Genomic DNA, 18,957 nt, shown 5'->3' on the forward strand with positions numbered 1-18,957 from the left:
AGACGCCCGTGGCCTCAACATGATTCCATCCACTGCGTTAGGAAGAGTAAGAGTCCCAGCACAATTCCCTGGGGCACCTTTGGAGTGGGCATCTTTAGCAGAGGATGATTCTCACACACTGCCCTTGGTTTTCTCTTGGTTAGGAAGTGCCAGATTCAATTTAATAATGTCCCTCTGAAGTTTGAACAAGAGCTTTTCAACTAGGAACTTTGCTGAATGCTTTTGAGGAACCAGTATTGCCATGTGTGTAATTTCATCTCTCCGGAGATTTGAAGCTCGGTGCGTGAAAGCCCATGTTTGGTGGATTTGACATGCTGACTACATGTTCCCACCCCCACCTGTTGATGCTGAGTGCGCGCAGAGGTTGCTGGGACAGCCGCTGTCAGTTCCCCTCTGACCCCGGCTGGCAGCCACAACACGGAAGAATGGCGTCGGCGGAGGAAGAGCACAGGGAGCTCCGTGCCCGGCAACGACTGCGAGTGATGGCGGGGCACCTGCGGAGAGCCGAGCCGGCACCTCCACCAGTACTGAACCAGTGCCGAGCTGTGGAGCCGGGGAGCGCGGACAGTGCAGCGAAATCAGCGGGGACCATCCCCAGGAGGAGGTGGGTGGTGGTTTGAATGGGCGGGACGGGGAATAGGGGCAAGGAGTCGGGCTGGCTGCCCGGCTGGTTGGCTGCCCGCCCGGCCGGTGGGGAGGTGCACACCCCTGTGGCCGCGTTCCGGTCCAGTTTTAAAGGTGAGAGCCTTATTGTTTTAATGTCAGGAAGGGCGATTGCGCTCAGAATCTGCGGCTCAGGCCCAGGACGGGCGACGGTTTCAGTGACATGTCTAAATAATAAATACACTGATGTGTGTGAGCTGCTTTCTGCACAAGTTCAGAGTAATTGCTGATTGAGAAAACCAGAAGTAGTAAAACACTGGCGCAATCGCGACCTCTGTACAACCACTCACTTAATTTATTGTATACTATTGTTTAGTTGTAAAGTTTCAAATCGTTCATTTGACGAAGCATTTTAGGTCGGTATTGTGAAGTATGATAAAATGGAGAAGTGACACTTGTATGCCAGTTAGTGTTGGGTTGTAGTGATAGGATGAGGCGATTGGTGGTCTGATGTTTCTCCAGCCTACGTAACTTTTTTTCTGACATTACGCTGTGACATCTAGTGGTACATTCTCTTTGGGGACTTTGTTTTCTTTAAAACAGTAGGGCGCTTTCAGATTCTGCCTGGTGTATCTCATCACAACTGGAAAAAGGGACTAGTACTGTTCTAAGATGCATATATTTTGTGCTCTGAAGATTTGACAAGAAGTTATTTATGAAACAAATTAACTGTTAATTGGATACATCTACATACTGTATTTCCACAAAACTGGGCAGGGTTTTTTAAACATAGATTAACATCTTGACATTGTATCTACTTAAAAATAGCTAGATGAATAAAATGATTAAATTGCAAATTGTAGATATATAGAAATGACAAAGTGCAAACCAGTTAGAATCCTGGAATAAACTATAGGAGTGAAGTTTGAGTAGTTTATAGGCTGACTGAATCTTATACTTAATATTGTTTATCTGGTATATTTGTGTTAATAGATGGAGGCTATGATATGCCTCTTCATTAACCAGTGAATTTAGTGCTTATTTGTGGCCTTGTGTCAGACCACTGACAAAAACAGTGCATGTGGCAAAGTTTCGATGTATAGATTACCACTTGATTTTATCTGCATTTCAAGGCATGAAGATCTTTCATGGGTCAGATATTTGTTGATGTTATTTGAGGTTCATACTTGTGGATTGTAGTTAAGCCTTTCATTACAGCTGTATATTGATGTACTCAAATTTGTTTGTAGGATTAATTCAACTTTTTTGCCTCTGTTGTGGTGGTGGATGTGCAGTTAGTGCTACTTTGTAATTGATGTGTGAAGGATTGTAACATAATGACTGGTAATTAATGAAATGATACTCCAGTTGATTGCAAAAATACAACATTCAACAGACTGATGTGAAGATGGTGTGATCCCTAACTGAATCCTGATAATCACATAATCATACTTTGGCATGTCAAAAATCTGGATTCCAGTTAAAGTTTTATTTAAAATGTTTCTTTCAGTTCAGCAGTCTTGAATTACTTTATATCAGGACTAACAATTACAATAATGTTGATAATTCTCAGAATATAGTTTAATAATCAGTTGTCGCTAGATTCAGTATAAAACATCTTTTCATGTTAATTGACATCACATGTATTTGTATTCATTGACTTGAGGGAACATGTTTTCTCACAATGTGTGAGTGGAGTCTGAGCTGTTCCACAGATATGTCCCATCTTCAATGTCCATCACCTAGAATGGATTGGAAACACTGTTACTTACTGGGGTGTCTGAGTTCTAAAGGATGTAGCAGCTGGACTGGGTCTGTTGCAGCTGATGAGGGAACCAACAAGAGAGAAAAGCCTACTTTACCTCCTCAAGAGCCAAGCTGTCGCAGATGCATCTGTCCATGATAGTATTGGTAGGAGTTACCATCACATATCCTTGTGGAGATAAAGTCGAGCCTTCACATTGAGGATATCCTCCATTGTGTTGTGTAGCACCAACACATGCTAAATGGGATAGATTTCAAACAGATCTGGCACTGGTAACTACCCGGCAATGTGAACGTTGCCCAGGTATGTCCTCTCCACAAAAAGCAGGACACATCCAATCAGAGCAATTACCGCTCCATCAGTTTACTCCCAATTATCAGCAAAGTGAAGGACGGTATCTTCGGCAGTGCTATTAAGTGGCACTTAGCAATAACCTGATTTCTGACCCTCAGTTTGGAGTATGCCAGGGCCACTCAGCTCCTGATCTCATTTCAGCCTTGGCGCAATCATAGACAGAAGAGCACAATTCAAAAGATGAAGTGAGAGTGACTGCCCTTGATATCAAGGCAGCATTTGAATTCAGGAGTGTGATGGAACACTCCACTTGCCAACCTGCTTGGGTTTAGTCCTAACAACACTCAAGACCCTTGACACCATCCAGGACAAAGCAGCCTGCTTGATTGGCACCCCAACCACCATCTTAAACATTCACTGTCTCCATCACCATATAGTCGCAGCAGTTTGTACCATCTACAAGACGTGATGCAGCAACTCGTCAAGGTTCCTTTGACAGCACTTTCCAAACATGTGCTCTTGACAACACCTTTCAAACCCATGACCTCTACCACAAGAAGGACAAAGACAGAGGATGGATGGGCACACCACCATCTGCAAGTCCACCCTCCAAACCATACACCACCCTGACTTTGAATGTCATTGTCGTTCTGTCACTGGGTCAGATTCCTGGAACTCCCTTCCTAACAGCACTGAGTGTGTCTACACCACATGAGCAACAATTCAAGAAGGCGTGAACAGTAAATGTTGACCTAGCTGGTGATGCCCACATCACGTGAAAGAATTGAAAGTATATTCTATCCACAAGAATCTTAACAAATCTAACCTGACCATTTACCCATTAGCCTAATTTCCTTCATTGGCAAAGTGAGAGTCAGCAGCCACTTGCATGCCAAAACTTGCTCGCCAATTTCTACTTTGTGATCTTCCAGAAATAATTCTGATCCAGAATTTATTACAGCTTTGATCCAAACCCAGTGTAGAAGAGACCCTTCGGCCCAATGAGTCTGTATTGATGCATGAAAGACACCTGACCTGCCTACCTAATCCCATTTGTCAGCACTTGGTCCATAGCCTTGAATGTTATGGTGTGCCAAGTGTTCTTCCAGGTACTTTTTAAAGGATGTGAGGCAACCCGCCTCTACCACCCTCCCAGGCAGTGCATTCCAGACTGTCACCACCTTCTGGGTAAAAAATCCCCCCATAACCTCCTATCCCTCATGTTGAACTTGTGTTCCCGCATAGCTGACCCTTCAACTAAGGAGAACGGCTGCTCCCTATCCACCCTGGCAAGCCCCTCATAATCTTGTACACCTTGATCAGGTCACCCCCCGTCAGTCTTTTCTGTTCCAGAGAAAACAACCCAAGCCTATCGACCTCTCTTCATAACTTAAATGTAACATCCTGGTGAATTGTCTCTGCATCCCCTTCATGCAATCACATCCTTCCTCTAAGGTGGCAGCTACAGTACTCCAGCTGTGGCCTCACCAAAGTTCTATACAACTCCAGCATAACCTTCCTGCCTCTATTGATAAAGTGTCCCATATTTCACCACCCTATTAACCTGCCCGCCTGCCTTCAGAGATCTATGAACAAACACACCAAGGTCCCTTTGTTTCTCAGAACTTCCTAGTGTCATGCCATTCATTGAATAATTCCTTGTCAAATTACTCCTTCCAAAGTGTATCACCTCACTTTTCAGGGTTAAATTCAATCTGCCACTTTTCTGCCCATTTGACCATCCCCTCTATATCCTCCTGTAACCTAAGACACTCAATCTCACTGTTAATCACCCGACAAATCTTTCTGTCATCTGCAAACTTACTGATCCTACCCCCCACACATTCATCTATGTCATTTATATAAATGACAAACAATAGGGGACCCAGCACAGATCCCTGTGGTACATCACTGGATGCTGGCTTCCAGTCACTAAAGCTACCATCTGTCATCACCCTCTGTCTCCTACAGTTAAGCCAATTTTAAATCCACATTGTCAAGTTACCCTGTCTCCCATGTGCATTTGCCTTCTTTATAAGCTTCCCATGCGGGCCCTAGTCAGAGTTCCAGAAATTAGATGAGTTACTGCCCTTGACATGACATTAAGTATGGTACCAAAGAGCCCGAGTGATACTGACATCAATGGGACTGAGAAGGAAAGCTCTCTTGTGGTTGGAGTCACACTTGACCCAAAGGAATTTGGTTGGCAATGAAGTTCAGTCACTTCAATCCCAGGATATCACTTTGAAGTTCTTCAGACAACATCCTCAGCCCAACTATCATCAACTGCTTCAACAAATAATTTTCCTTCAGCATAAGATCAGAAATTTGGGCTCTTCATCAATTGCACTCTATTCCTATTCTTCATACAATGAAGCAGTGCATGTTCACATTCAGAAAGACCTAGAGAATATCTAGGCTCTTCTTGCTCTTAATTCATGAGTAACAGTTTTGCCACACACACACATCATGCATTGGCCAACTCCAAGAGAAAGCATTGGCATCTCCCCTTTTTTCATTCACAAACATTTCATTGCTGAGTCAGTTGTGCAGTTGCAAGATCCTCTAAATTTGCTTCTCCCAAGCCAACATGTTCAGCATTGAGGCGTTAATAACTCAAAACCAGCTTTGATGATTGTGATATGTTGTTCATCTACCTGACACCTGATTCCCGAAGCAGCGGTTCTACTTAGAACTTGTTTGTGGCAGGGGACTCTCAGAAGGACAGCGGAAACCCTTTTTAGGGATGTCCTCAAAGCATCTCTGAGGAGTTCAAATATCCCCACCGACTCATGGGGAATCCCTGGCATGTAACTGACCAAGATGGTGAAGGTCTTTTTGGGAAGGTACCAAACACGTGGAGAGATTTCAGGAGCACATGGAGGCAAAGTTGGGATGTTGGAAGGAGTGCACAAACCGACAGACGCCTCACCTGGAAGACCCTTCATGCACCAACTGGCCCGCATTTGGCAGAGTCTACAGATTGCACATATGACTTTGAGGAATCTCATAACCCAGTGAACTGGAATGGAAACAGGGACGGCACGTTGGCGCAATGGTTAGCTCTGTCGCCTCACGGCGCCGAGGGCCTGCGTTCGATCCCAGCCCCAGGTCACTGTCCATATGGAGTTTGTATATTCTCCCCGTGTCTGCGTGGATATCACCCCCACACCCCAAAGATGCGCAGGATAGGCGGATTGGCCACGCTAAATTGCCCCTTAATTGGAAAAAAAAGAATTGGGTACTTCAAATTTAAAAAAAAACCTGGAATGGAAACAAAACATCCTGACCTCCTAACTTCAAAGTCCCTCTAAAGGCATAGGTCAGGTCAGGTGTATGATTGAATCCTGTTCATTTGCCTGGGTGTATGCGGTTGCAGCACCACTTGAAACGTTGGTATGTTTTAAGACACATTGGTCTGCTTGACTTGTCACCAGACTAGTAATCCGGAGACCCAGTTCATGCTTTGGGGGGCACTGGTTCAAATCTCACTACCATGTGGTGGAATTGAAATTCACTGAATATCTGGAATTGAAGGCTAGTCTCAATAATGGCGACCATGAAACTGTCATCGATTTGTCATAAAAAACGCCCTTACCATGTCTGGCCTTTTTGCGGCACCAGACTCCACTGCTCTCTGAAATGGCCTACCAAGCAACTCAGTTCAAGGGCTACTTGGGATGGGCAACAAATGCTTTCCTGTCAGGGATTTCCACATCCCAACAAATAAAAAATCATTGATCAGAATCTGATCAGAAGCTATCTGATTTAGGTTAAACATCCACTTTCTTCAACATTGGAATACCATGGTTGTCTGTATATATTCAGAATGCATTACTGTGAGACTTCTTTGACATTTTCCAAACCCACAACCTCCACCACTTAGAAGAAAAGCAACTGGTGTTTGGGAACAAATTAATCTAAACTTCCCTCCAAACTGCTCACCATTCAGTCTTGGATATACAGCGCTGAGCCAAAATCCACAAAGACCCCACCTGACTGTGTTCTGAGAGCATTTTGACTACATGGACTGCAGTGGTTCAAGAGACAATCTCGGTGTCGACTGTTCGAGGACACCCAGGATGTGCATTAAATTATGGCCTTGTCCGTGCTCACATTCTGAGAATGAATAACAAAAATATATAACACTTAATCAGTTCTAAACATATTGTGTATTGCATTCAAATAAAACTTCTTCCTGTTAACTGATTAAAGTACATTTCCTGAAATGTTCTTGTTTATAAAGATGTATTAACTTCAGGGTTGCAAGTACATTTCATGTAAAAGCGCTAATTGCTTAGGAAACAAAAGTTTGAAAATGAGTTTTTATAAAGCATTTTCTGCTAGTTTTCTTGACGAATGGGATTGTGGAATAGTAACTTATTCTATCCTTTGATTTAATATTTTTCTGTTTATGCATTTAAAATAAGTTAAATCTTCATTCACAGTGACATCCTATAATTACTGTTTTATTGATGACCTGTAATAAAAAATAGATACAGAGTCAAGGTTTTAAGTTACTTGGAGTTACAATCAGTGGGAACTGAACAAGATCATGTTCAGTCACACTCCCAAACAATTAGGAAGCTTCTTGGCTATGATGCTCAACTTTTGAGCAGCACCACAAGAAGAATCTTAAATAAAAATGGTAGTTTCTCATTTTGCAAATAGTTGATTGTTCTGTATTCTGTATATAGGTAAGATAATAAATGGAGGCAAAATGGAATTTCCTTAAGGGTTTGGACATCAACGTTTTCCCTGGTGAAATAGGAGATCTGGCAAGCTTTTTAAGGGAGGTAAATATTATGCACTTGATGGTACAATGAGCGACCTAATAGCTGGGCACATTCAACATTTGTCTTGAGTTGCACTGACATTTTTCTTTCCTTTCTCCCTTATTTGCTATGTAATAGACTTTCAATACACTGACCAGAAAATTGTTAATCCTCTGGAATTTTTGTCTTGATTATTGATTTACTATTCATTCTGCCAGAAAGAAATTGTGAGCAATGTTTCAACTCCAGTTGCGGACATTGTACTTTAAAAAAAAAAAATTTATTAAAGTTTTTTAACACATTTCCCCCCCACTTACAAACAATATCCCCCCCCCACGTAGCAAAATAACAAGAAATCGCACAGAGCAAGATATATACATGGTAAAAACGATATGTTACATAGCTTTGTACACTGGCCCTCTCCCGGATGTGCCAGTTTCCCAAATCCTTCATGTTTTCTCTTGCTCATCCCCTCCCCCTCACAGGACGTCGTCCCCTGTCTCCCCCCCCCCCCCTTAGGTTGCTGCTGCTGCTGACCGACCTTCCTCTAACGCTCCGTGAGATAGTCTAGGAACGATTGCCGCTGCCTGTAGAACCCCTGTGCAGACCCTCTCAAGGCAAACTTAATCCTCTCCAGCTTTATGAACCCAGCCATGTCATTTATCCAGGCCTCCACGCTGGGGGGCTTCGCCTCCTTCCACATTAGCAAGATCCTTCGCCGGCTACTAGGGACGCAAAGGCCAGAATGCCGGCCTCTTTCGCCTCCTGCACTCCCGGTTCATCCACTACTCCAAATATTGCTAGCCCCCAGCCTGGCTTGACCAGGACTTTCACCACCTGAGATATTGCTCCCGCCACTCCTCTCCAGAACCCCTCCAGTGCCGGGCATGACCAAAACATATGGATGTGCTTCGCCGTGCTCCCTGAGCACCTTCCACATCTGTCCTCTACCCCAAAGAACCTACTCAATCTCGTCCCCGTCGAGTGCGCTCTGTGAACCACCTTAAATTGTATCAGGCTAAGCCTGGCACACGAGGAGGAGGAATTAACCCTCCCTTGGGCATCAGCCCATAGCCCCTCCTCAATCTCCTCCCCCAGCTCCTCCTCCCATTTACCCTTCAGCTCCTCTACCAGCGCTTCCCCCTCTTCTTTCATCTCCTGGTATATTGCCGACACCTTGCCCTCCCCGACCCATACACCCGAGATCACCCTGTCTTGAATTTCTTGTGCCGGGAGCAACGGGAATTCCCTCACCTGTCGCCTCACAAACGCCCTCACCTGCATATATCTAAAAGCATTTCCCGGGAATAACTCAAACTTCTCCTCCAGTGCCCCTAGGCTCGCAAACATCCCGTCAATGAACAGGTCCCCCATTCTTCTAATCCCCGCCCGATGCCAGCTCTGAAACCCCCCGTCCATCCTCCCTGGGACAAACCGGTGGTTACCCCTGATCGGGGACCACACCGAGGCTCCCATTGCACCCCTGTGCCGTCTCCACTGGCCCCAGATCCTTAGCGTTGCCGCCGCCACCACCGGGCTCGTGGTATACTTTGATGGCGAAAGCGGCAGCGGTGCCGTCACCAACGCCCCTAGGCTCGTTCCTTTACAGGACGCCATCTCCACCCTCTTACATGCCGCCCCCTCTCCCTCCATCACCCACTTGCGGATCATCGCCACATTTGCTGCCCAGTAGTAGCTCCCTAGGTTTGGCAGCGCCAACCCTCCTCGGTCCCTACTGCGTTCCAGAAACCCTCTCCTTACCCTCGGGGTCCTATTCGCCCACACAAACCCCATAATACTCCTACCTACTCTCTTTAAAAAAGGCCTTGGTGATCACGATGGGAAGGCACTGAAACACAAACAGAAACCTCGGAAGGACCACCATTTTGACCGACTGCACTCTACCTGCTAGCGAGAACGGTAACCTGTCCCATCTTTTGAAGTCCTCCTCCATTTGCTCCATCAACCTCGTCAGATTCAGTTTATGTAGGGCCCCCCAACTCCTGGCTATCTGGATCCCCAGGTACCGAAAGCTCCCTTCCGCCCTCCTCAGCGGTAGATCCCCTATCCCCCTTTCTTAGTCCCCTGCCTGTACTACAAAAAGCTCACTCTTCCCTACATTGAGCTTATAGCCCGAAAACTCCCTTAGAGTCTGCATGACCTCCACCATCCCCTCCATTGGATCCGCCACATACAGCAACATGTCATCCGCATAAAGCAACACCCGATGCTCTTCTCCCCCTCGGACCACCCCCCTCCATTTCCTGGACTCCCTCAATGACATGGCCAAGGGTTCGATCGCCAATGCAAACAACAGGGGGCACCCCTGCCTCGTCCCTCGGTACAGCCGAAAGTGCTCTGACCTCCGCCGGTTCGTCACTACACTCGCCACCGGGGCCCTGTAAAGGAGCTTAACCCAACTGATAAACCCTCCCCCGAACCCAAACCTACGCAGCACCTCCCAGAGGTACTCCCACTCTACTCGGTAAAAGGCCTTCTCCGCGTCCATAGCTGCCACTATCTCCGCCTCTCCCTCCTCCGATGGCATCATTATCACGTTTAAGAGCCGCCGCACATTGGTGTTTAGTTGCCTGCACTTTACAAATCCCGTCTGGTCCTCGTGGATCACCCCCGGGACACAGTCCTCGATCCTCGTGGCCAGCACTTTTGCCAGCAACTTTGCATCCACATTGAGGAGCGAGATCGGCCTGTACGATCCACATTGCAGTGGGTCCTTGTCCCACTTTAGGATCAAAGAAATCGTCGCCTCCGACATTGTCGGGGGCAGGGTCCCCTCCTCTCTTGTCTCATTAAAGATCCTCACTAGTAGCGGGGCCAACAGGTCTACGTACTTCCTGTAGAACTCCACCGGGAACCCGTCCGGTCCCGGGGCCTTCCCCGCCTGCATGCTCCCCAAACCCTTGCTCAGGTCCTCCAACCCAATTGGTGCCCCCAAACCAGCCACCTCTTGCTCCTCCACCCTCGGGAATCTCAGCTGGTCTGGGAATCGTCTCATCCCCTCTTCCCCCGCTGGGGGCTGGGTTCTGTACAGCTCCTCATAGAAGGCCTTGAATACCTCGTTTATTTTCGTCACACTCCGCACCGTGGCTCCCCTTCCATCTCTGACTCCCCCTATTTCCCTCGCTGCCATCCTCTTACGGAGCTGGTGTGCCAGCTTCCGACTCGCCTTTTCCCCGTACCCTTAGGTCGCCCCCTGCGCCTTCCTCCACTGAGCTTCTGCCTTCCCTGTGGTCAACAGATCAAACTCCGTCTGGAGTTGTTGTCTTTCCCCAAGTAATCTCTCCTCCGGGGCCTCTGCGTATTTCCTGTCCACTCTTAAAATCTCCCCCACTAACCTCTCCCTTTCCATGCCCTCTGTCTTCTCCCTATGAGCCCTGATGGAGATTAGCTCTCCCCTGATCACCGCCTTCAACGCCTCCCATACCGCCCCCACCCGCACCTCCCCGTTGTCGTTGGCCTCCAAGTAACTTTTGATGCACCCCCTCACCCTCCCACACACCACCTCATTTGCCAGCAGTCCCACATCCAGCCGCCAGAGCGGGCGTTGGTCCCTCTCCTCTCCCAGCTCCAGTTCCACCCAGTGCGGGGCGTGATCCGAAACGGCAATGGCCGAATGCTCTGTTCCCTCCACCCTCGGGATGAGCGCCCTGCCCAGAACAAAGAAATCTATCCGGGAGTAGGCTTTGTGTACATGGGAGAAGAAAGAAAATTCCCTGGCCTGCGGCCTTGCAAACCGCCATGGGTCCACTCCCCCATCTGATCCATAAACCCCCTAAGTACCTTGGCCGCCGCTGGCCTCTTTCCAGTCCTTGATTTGGAGCGGTCCAGTGCTGGATCCAACACTGTATTGAAGTCCCCTCCCATTATCAGGCCTCCTATCTCCAGGTCCGGAATGCGCCCCAACATGTGCTTCATGAATCCTGCATCATCCCAGTTCGGGATGTATACGTTTACCAACACCACCCACGTCCCTTGCAGCCTACCGCTCACCATTACATATCGCCCTCCATTGTCCGCTACAATAGTCTTGGCCTCAAATGACACCCGCTTTCCCACCAATATTGCCACCCCTCTATTCTTCGTGTCCAGTCCCGAGTGGAATACCTGTCCTACCCATCCCTTTCTTAGCCTGACCTGGTCTGCCACCTTCAGGTGTGTCTCTTGGAGCATGGCCACGTCCGCCTTCAGTTCCTTTAAGTGCGCGAACACTCGAGCCCTCTTCACCGGCCCATTCAGGCCCCTCACATTCCACGTTATCAGCCGGATTGGAGGGGCTCTCACCCCCCCGCATGCCTGGCGACTAGCCATCTCCTTTTCTGGGCCAGTCCCGTGTCCACGCCTCCCTCACCCTCCAGTCCCCCAGAGGGGGGACCCCCGTCCCGACCACCTCTTCTGTGTCCCATTCCCTTTCGGCCAGTGCAGCAGCAAACCCCCCCTCCCTTCCCCCCCCCCCCCCCCCCCCCCCCCCCCCGCTAGACCCCTGTCTAGCTTTTTTGCTCCCCCCATGTCACTCCCGTAAGTCAGCTGACCCCGGCTTCCCCCGCCGTCCCATTGACCTCCCCGCGTGGGAGTCTCCCAATCCATATGCATTCCTTCGTTCCCCTTCCCGCGCGCGGGAAAACACCCCGTGCTTTCCAAAGCCCGCTCCGCCCCCTCTGGCGCAGCTCCTGTCGTGGCCTTGTCTCTCTCCCCCAGCCCATGTAACATTTCCTGCGCATGATTGACCCCTATATACAACAACCATCACACATCAAACCCCAAAACATCCCCCCCACCCTCACAAACCCTCAGTTAGAGTCCAACTTTTCGGCTTGTACAAAGGTCCACGCCTCCTCAGGAGTTTCAAAGTAATAGTGTTGGCCCTTGTATGTGACCCACAGTCTCGCTGGCTGCAGCATTACGAATTTCACTTCTTTCCGGTACAACGCCGCTTTAGCCCGGTTGAAACCCGTTCTCCGCTTTGCAACCTCCGTGCTCCAGTCCGGGTATATTTCGATTTCTGCATTGTCCCACTTACTGCTCCGCTCCTTCTTGGCCCATCTCAGGACCCACTCTCTGTCCGTGAACCGGTGGAACCTCGCCACCGTCGCCCTTGGCGGCTCATTTGCCTGGGGCTTCTTCGCTAGCACCCGATGTGCCCCGTCCAACTCCAGCGGCCTCGAAGGGGCCTTCGTGCCCATCATCGCTTCGAGCATCGTGCTCGCGTATGCCCCGGCATCAGCCCCCTCCACTCCCTCAGGGAGACCCAGGATTCGCAGATTCTTTCTCCTCGACCTGGTCTCCAGGTCTTCGAGTCTTCCCCCCACCTCTTGTGTAGCGCCTCGTTCTGCTCCACTCTCACCGACAGGCCCACGAGCTCGTCCTCGTTCTGACTGACTCTTTTCTGTACCTCCTGGATCTTAGCTTCGTGGGCCTTCTGGGTGATCCCGAGTCCTTCAATTGCCGAAAGCATAGGCGCCAACATCTCCGTGCGCATCTCCTCGCGCTGCTCCTCGAAGCAGCGCTTGATGAACTCCTGCAGCTCCCCTTTGTCCCTGGCCGCCGCCATTTTGTTTTCTTTCCCTCGCTTCTCCCGTTGCTCCAGTGCCGCTCCTTTGGCCGTTACACTTCTGGTCCGTTTCATAGAAGTTGGAGGGGGACCTCTCCCCTTCCCCACGGGTTGCGTCAAAAAAAAAAAAAAAAAATGTTCAGTTGGGGCTCCTCTAATGAGCCCGAAAGTCCGTGGTAGCGGGAGCTGCTGAATCGTGTGGCTTAGCTCCGCATAGCCGCAACCGGAAGTCGAGAGGGAATCCTTTTGGCAGTGTTCGCTTCACCAGTCTGCCCCAAAAAGTCTATGGAAACTCCTGAAAAAGGTCTGAGAGTCGGTTCCAGACGGGAGCTGCCGAATGCGCGACCTACTCCTCCATGGCCGCCACCGGAAGCCTCGTCCCTGCTTCTTCAATGGCCTTGGTAGATCTTTTCACAGTTGTTCCCTCTGCTGCTAGAATTCACCTTTGATAGAGTCAAGTCAGATTGCAGCTTTAAGCTCGCCCTTCCCCCGCCTGCATGCTGGAAGAGGCCTTTGTCTATTCCTGCAGCTCAAGCAAATCTTTCGCTGTTTCTGCCGGGGCTGGTAGCCAAAAGACATAACATTCCTGGGATACACTGTCAGGGGAATGCTGCAGTCTTCTTCCCACACCGGGAAATGTCAAACAAATGCTGTGGGGGCCCTGTAAAAGAGCCCAAAAGTCCGTTCCAAGCGGGAGCTACCGAATATGCGACCTAGCTCTGCATAGCCGCACCCGGAAGTCAGGATGGCAGATTTCAACTATGAATGTGATGTCCTATTGTAGGATGTGAGATGTGCTAATTGGGCAGATAGTTGGCAGATTAACGTCAATGTCGTGGCATTCAAAACTTATCTGTGGAAGCATTCAGAGCACCCTTTGGAAGGTGCTCCCGAGGGAAACAAGCAGCGAATTTGGATTCATTCAGATGCAATTTAGATTTTGTTTCAGTAAATAATCGGGGATAGAGTATGAGTAACTTGAGACATGACATGACAAATGTAGCATGCATGGAGGGAATAGCCTATGGTTCCTTAACCTCTCCATCATTTGGATTTTCCTAATTGCACTTCTGAGTTTGTGGTACCCCCAATCCCTTTTAGACCTCACTTCTAGCTTTGCACTATTAGGAAAGCACCTTCTTTTCTATATCTTAGCAGGTTAACACTCATTTGCATTGAAATCCATTTGCCACAATTTTTTCCAGCAGTATACTTTAACCCATATGTATATTTGAGATGGGGCACCTGAGCCAACTGAAAGGCAATTCTCTACCGATGACTTAATAATAATAATAATAATTGTCACAAATCAGGGAACAGGACTGACACTGCCCAAACTAATTTAAACTTTACTTCACATTCTCTCTCTCTCTCTCCTGTTGCTAAATTTTCAAATTGCTTAGCTGTCATCCATGAGTACTGTGACTAGAAAAGCCCTTCAATTAAATATTGGCAAGACCAAAGCCTTCATTTCCAGCTCCCCACTGAATTTAATTCTCCAGCAAGCAACTTCATTTTCCCCCCCTGGCAACAGTCTTAAATGAAGCCAATCCATCTGCAGCTTTGGTGCCAAATTTGACCCCAAGATAGTTTTCCAACCTCATTTTTACTGTCACTAAGTAAGGGCATCTATTTTCCTCTCCAGAACATCACCCCTGTCTCAACTCATCTGCTGCCAAAACTGTCATTCCTGACATCATTCCCTCTACACTTGACTATTCCAAGACTTCTGGCTGCCGATTCACATTCTACTGCCAGTTAACCTAAGGCCATCCAAAACTCTGTTGCCTGTGTCTGAACTTGCAGCAGGTTCTGTTCACCTAACTATGCTCACAGACCTACTACATTGGCTCCTTGTTGAGCAACATTTAAAAAAACCTCATCCTTGTCCATGCCGGATGACAAATAGTCACTAACTTATTCCCACTTTACAGTTCTTAGTCCATAAATTTACAAGTTATGGCACTTCAAATGCAAATCCAAATATTTTAAAAATGTTACGAGGATTTTTGCTTCTGCCTTTTCAGACAGTGAAAGTGGTCTTTGTGATGTCAAGAAAAGTTCAGGAATTTGAAGCCAAGTTTGATACATGATCTAGATCCAGATTGTTTTCAGATCTTTTCTGCAGTTTATCGGGCAAAGAGCAGCAACAGATTATAGACACAAGCAGCCTTCTGTTTTATTCCAGTGTTATTCTGAGCAATTGAGGACTTGCCGATGGAGAGGCTATGCACTTGGCTTTCTTTTTTGCATTGCAGATAGTCTGAGGTGTAGGCAAATTGGAATCAAACTAGCACAAACAAGCAAAAAGCATGTTAGCTCCCTTTACCCACACACTCAATGTATCACATTGACCTGTTTGGGCACAAACCTGTCTGTCTTGGAAGAACTGAATATTAAACCCAAAAAGGAGGAGCTTAGTAAAGCTATTGACTTGCTTGAATGGGCACAACTCCAGGTGCTGAGCATGGGAAGGGGCAGGGGCAGAGAGGGAGAGAAAGAGTGCGTGATGCAAGGTTGTGACTGCACAGGAACAATGATTGCAACAACTATTGAGGAATTATCCCTTCTGAGCATTATGGGAAAATAATTTGCCTGCGTTGCTCTTGTCAGACTTGCAGGTTCTGGTTGAAATCATCTATTTGAAATCCCAGTGGTGTTTCAGAACTACAGACATAGAAAATACAGCACAGAACAGGCCCTTCGGCCCACGATGTTGTGCCGAACCTTTGTCCTAGATTAATCATAGATTATCATTGAATTTACAGTGCAGAAGGAGGCCATTCGGCCCTTTGAGTCTGCACCGGCTCTTGGAAAGAGCACCCTACCCAAACTCAACACCTCCACCCAACACCAAGGGCAATTTTGGACATTAAGGGCAATTTATCATTGGCCAATTCACCTAACCTGCACATCTTTGGACTGTGGGAGGAAACCGGAGCACCCGGAGGAAACCCACGCAGACACGGGGAGGACGTGCAGACTCTGCACAGACACCGACCCAATCCGGAATCGAACCTGGCACCCTGGAGCTGTGAAGCAATTGTGCTATCCACAATGCTACCGTGCTGCCCTTAAGAACAAATAAATCTACACTATATCATTTTACCGTAATCCATGTGCCTATCCAATAGCTGCTTGAAGGTCCCTCATGTTTCCGACTCAACTACTTCCACAGGCAGTGCATTCCATGCCCCCACTACTCTCTGGGTAAAGAACCTACCTCTGATATCGCTCCTATATCTTCCACCTTTCACCTTAAATTTATGTCCCCTTGTAATGGTTTGTTCTACCCGGGGAAAAAGTCTCTGACTGTCTACTCTATCTATTCCCCTGATCATCTTATAAACCACTATCAAGTCTCCCCTCATCCTTCTTCGTTCTAATGAGAAAAGGCCTAGCACCCTCAACCTTTCCTCGTAAGACCTACTCTCCATTCCAGGCAACATCCTGGTAAATCTTCTTTGCACCTTTTCCAAAGCTTCCACATCCTTCCTAAAATGAGGCGACCAGAACTGTACACAGTATTCCAAATGTGGCCTTACCAAAGTTTTGTACAGCTGCATCATCACCTCACGGCTCTTAAATTCAATCCCTCTGTTAATGAACGCGAGCACACCATAGGCCTTCTTCACAGCTCTATCCACTTGAGTGGCAACTTTCAAAGATGTATGAACATAGACCCCAAGATCTCTCTGCTCCTCCACATTGCCAAGAACTCTACCGTTAACCCTGTATTCCGCATTCATATTTGCCCTTCCAAAATGGACAACCTCACACTTTTCAGGGTTAAACTCCATCTGCCACTTCTCAGCCCAGCTCTGCATCCTATCTATGTTTCTTTGCAGCCGACAACAGCCCTCCTTACTATCCACAACTCCACCAATCTTCGTATCGTCTGCAAATTTACTGACCCACCCTTCAACTCCCTCATCCAAGTCATTAATGAAAATCACAAACAGCAGAGGACCCAGAACTGATCCCTGCGGTACGCCACTGGTAACTGGGATCCAGGCTGAATATTTGCCATCCACCACCACTCTCTGACTTCTATCGGTTAGCCAGTTCGTTATCCAACTGGCCAAATTTCCCACTATCCCATGCCTCCTTACTTTCTGCATAAGCCAACCATGGGGAACCTTATCAAATGCCTTACTAAAATCCATGTACACTACATCCACTGCTTTACCTTCATCCACATGCTTGGTCACCTCCTCAAAGAATTCAATAAGACTTGTAAGGCAAGACCTACCCCTCACATCCGCGCTGACTATCCCTAATCAAGCAGTGTCTTTCCAGATGCTCAGAAATCCTATCCTTCAGTACCCTTTCCATTACTTTGCCTACCACCGAAGTAAGACTAACTGGCCTATAATTCCCAGGGTTATGCCTAGTCCCTTTTTTGAACAGGGGCACAACATTCGCCACTCTCCAATCCCCTGGTACCACCCCTGTTGACAGTGAGGACGAAAAGATCATTGCCAACGGCTCTGCAATTTCATCTCTTGCTTCCCATAGAATCCTTGGATATATCCCGTTAGGCCCGGGGGACTTGTCTATCCTCAAGTTTTTCAAAATGCCCAACACATCTTCCTTCCTAACAAGTATTTCCTCGAGCTTACCAATCTGTTTCACACTGTCCTCTCCAACAATATCGCCCCTCTCATTTGTAAATACAGAAGAAAAGTACTCGTTCAAGACCTCTCCTATCTCTTCAGACTCAATACACAATCTCCCGCTACTGTCCTTGATCGGAACTACCCTCGCTCTAGTCATTCTCATATTTCTCACATATGTGTAAAAGGCCTTGGGGTTTTCCTTGATCCTACCCGCCAAAGATTGTTCATGCCCTCTCTTAGCTCTCCTAATCCCTTTCTTCAGTTCCCTCCTGGCTATCTTGTATCCCTCCAATGCCCTGTCTGAACCTTGTTTCCTCAGCCTTACATAAGTCTCCTTCTTCCTCTTAACAAGACATTCAACCTCTCTTGTCAACCATGGTTCCCTCACTCAACCATCTCTTCCCTGCCTGACAGGGACATACATATCAAGGACACGTAGCACCTGTTCCTTGAACAAGTTCCACATTTCACTTGTGTCCTTCCCTGCCAGCCTATGTTCCCAACTTATGCACTTCAATTCTTGTCTGACAACATTGTATTTACCCTTCCCCCAATTGTAAACCTTGCCCTGTTGCACCTACCTATCCCTCTCCATTACTAAAGTGAAAGTCACAGAATTGTGGTCACTATCTCCAAAATGCTCCCCCACTAACAAATCTATCACTTGCCCTGGTTCATTACCAAGTACTAAATCCAATATTGCCCCTCCTCTGGTCGGACAATCTACATACTGTGTTAGAAAAGCTTCCTGGACACACTGCACAAACACCACCCCATCCAAACTATTTGATCTAAAGAGTTTCCACTCCATATTTGGGAAGTTAAAGTCGCCCATGACTACTACCCTATGACTTCTGCACCTTTCTAAAATCTGTTCCTCCACATCTCTGCTACTATTGGGGGGCCTATAGAAAACTCCTAACAAGGTGACTGCTCCTTTCCTATTTCTGACTTCAACCCATACTACCTCAATAGGGTGATACTCCTCGAACTGCCTTTCTGCAGCTGTTATACTATCTCTAATTAATAATGCCACCCCCCCACCTCTTTTACCACCCTCCCTAATCTTATTGAAACATCTATAACCAGGGACCTCCAACAACCATTTCTGCCCCTCTTCTATCCAGGTTTCCGTGATGGCCACCACATCGTAGTCCCAAGTACCGATCCATGCCTTAAGTTCACCCACCTTATTCCTGATGCTTCTTGCATTGAAGTATACACACTTCAACCCATCTCCATGTCTGCAAGTACTCTCCTTTGTCAGTGTTCCCTTCCCCACTGCCTCGCTACACACTTTGATGTCCTGAACATCGGTTACCTTAGTTGCTG

At 47.6% G+C, this 18,957-nt stretch overlaps 1 protein-coding gene across 2 annotated transcripts in view; it reads left to right on the top strand.

The window, feature by feature from the left end:
• The first annotated feature begins 387 nt into the window (after positions 1-387).
• The window catches only part of agps (alkylglycerone phosphate synthase), a 218,479-nt gene continuing 199,909 nt past the window's right edge, over positions 388-18,957 (top strand). Inside the window, exon 1 of one of the 2 annotated variants that reach the window (XM_072477056.1) lies at positions 388-604. In XM_072477056.1, coding sequence (XP_072333157.1) covers positions 426-604 — 179 coding nt within the window. In that variant the 5' untranslated portion in view covers positions 388-425. Of the gene's footprint in view, positions 605-719; positions 739-18,957 lie in introns of those variants that run through there. The other variant, XM_072477065.1, reaches the window with a different exon arrangement.

The sequence above is a fragment of the Scyliorhinus torazame genome, chromosome 2 (assembly GCF_047496885.1).
Source record: "Scyliorhinus torazame isolate Kashiwa2021f chromosome 2, sScyTor2.1, whole genome shotgun sequence".
Classification (NCBI taxonomy): Eukaryota; Metazoa; Chordata; class Chondrichthyes; order Carcharhiniformes; family Scyliorhinidae; genus Scyliorhinus; species Scyliorhinus torazame.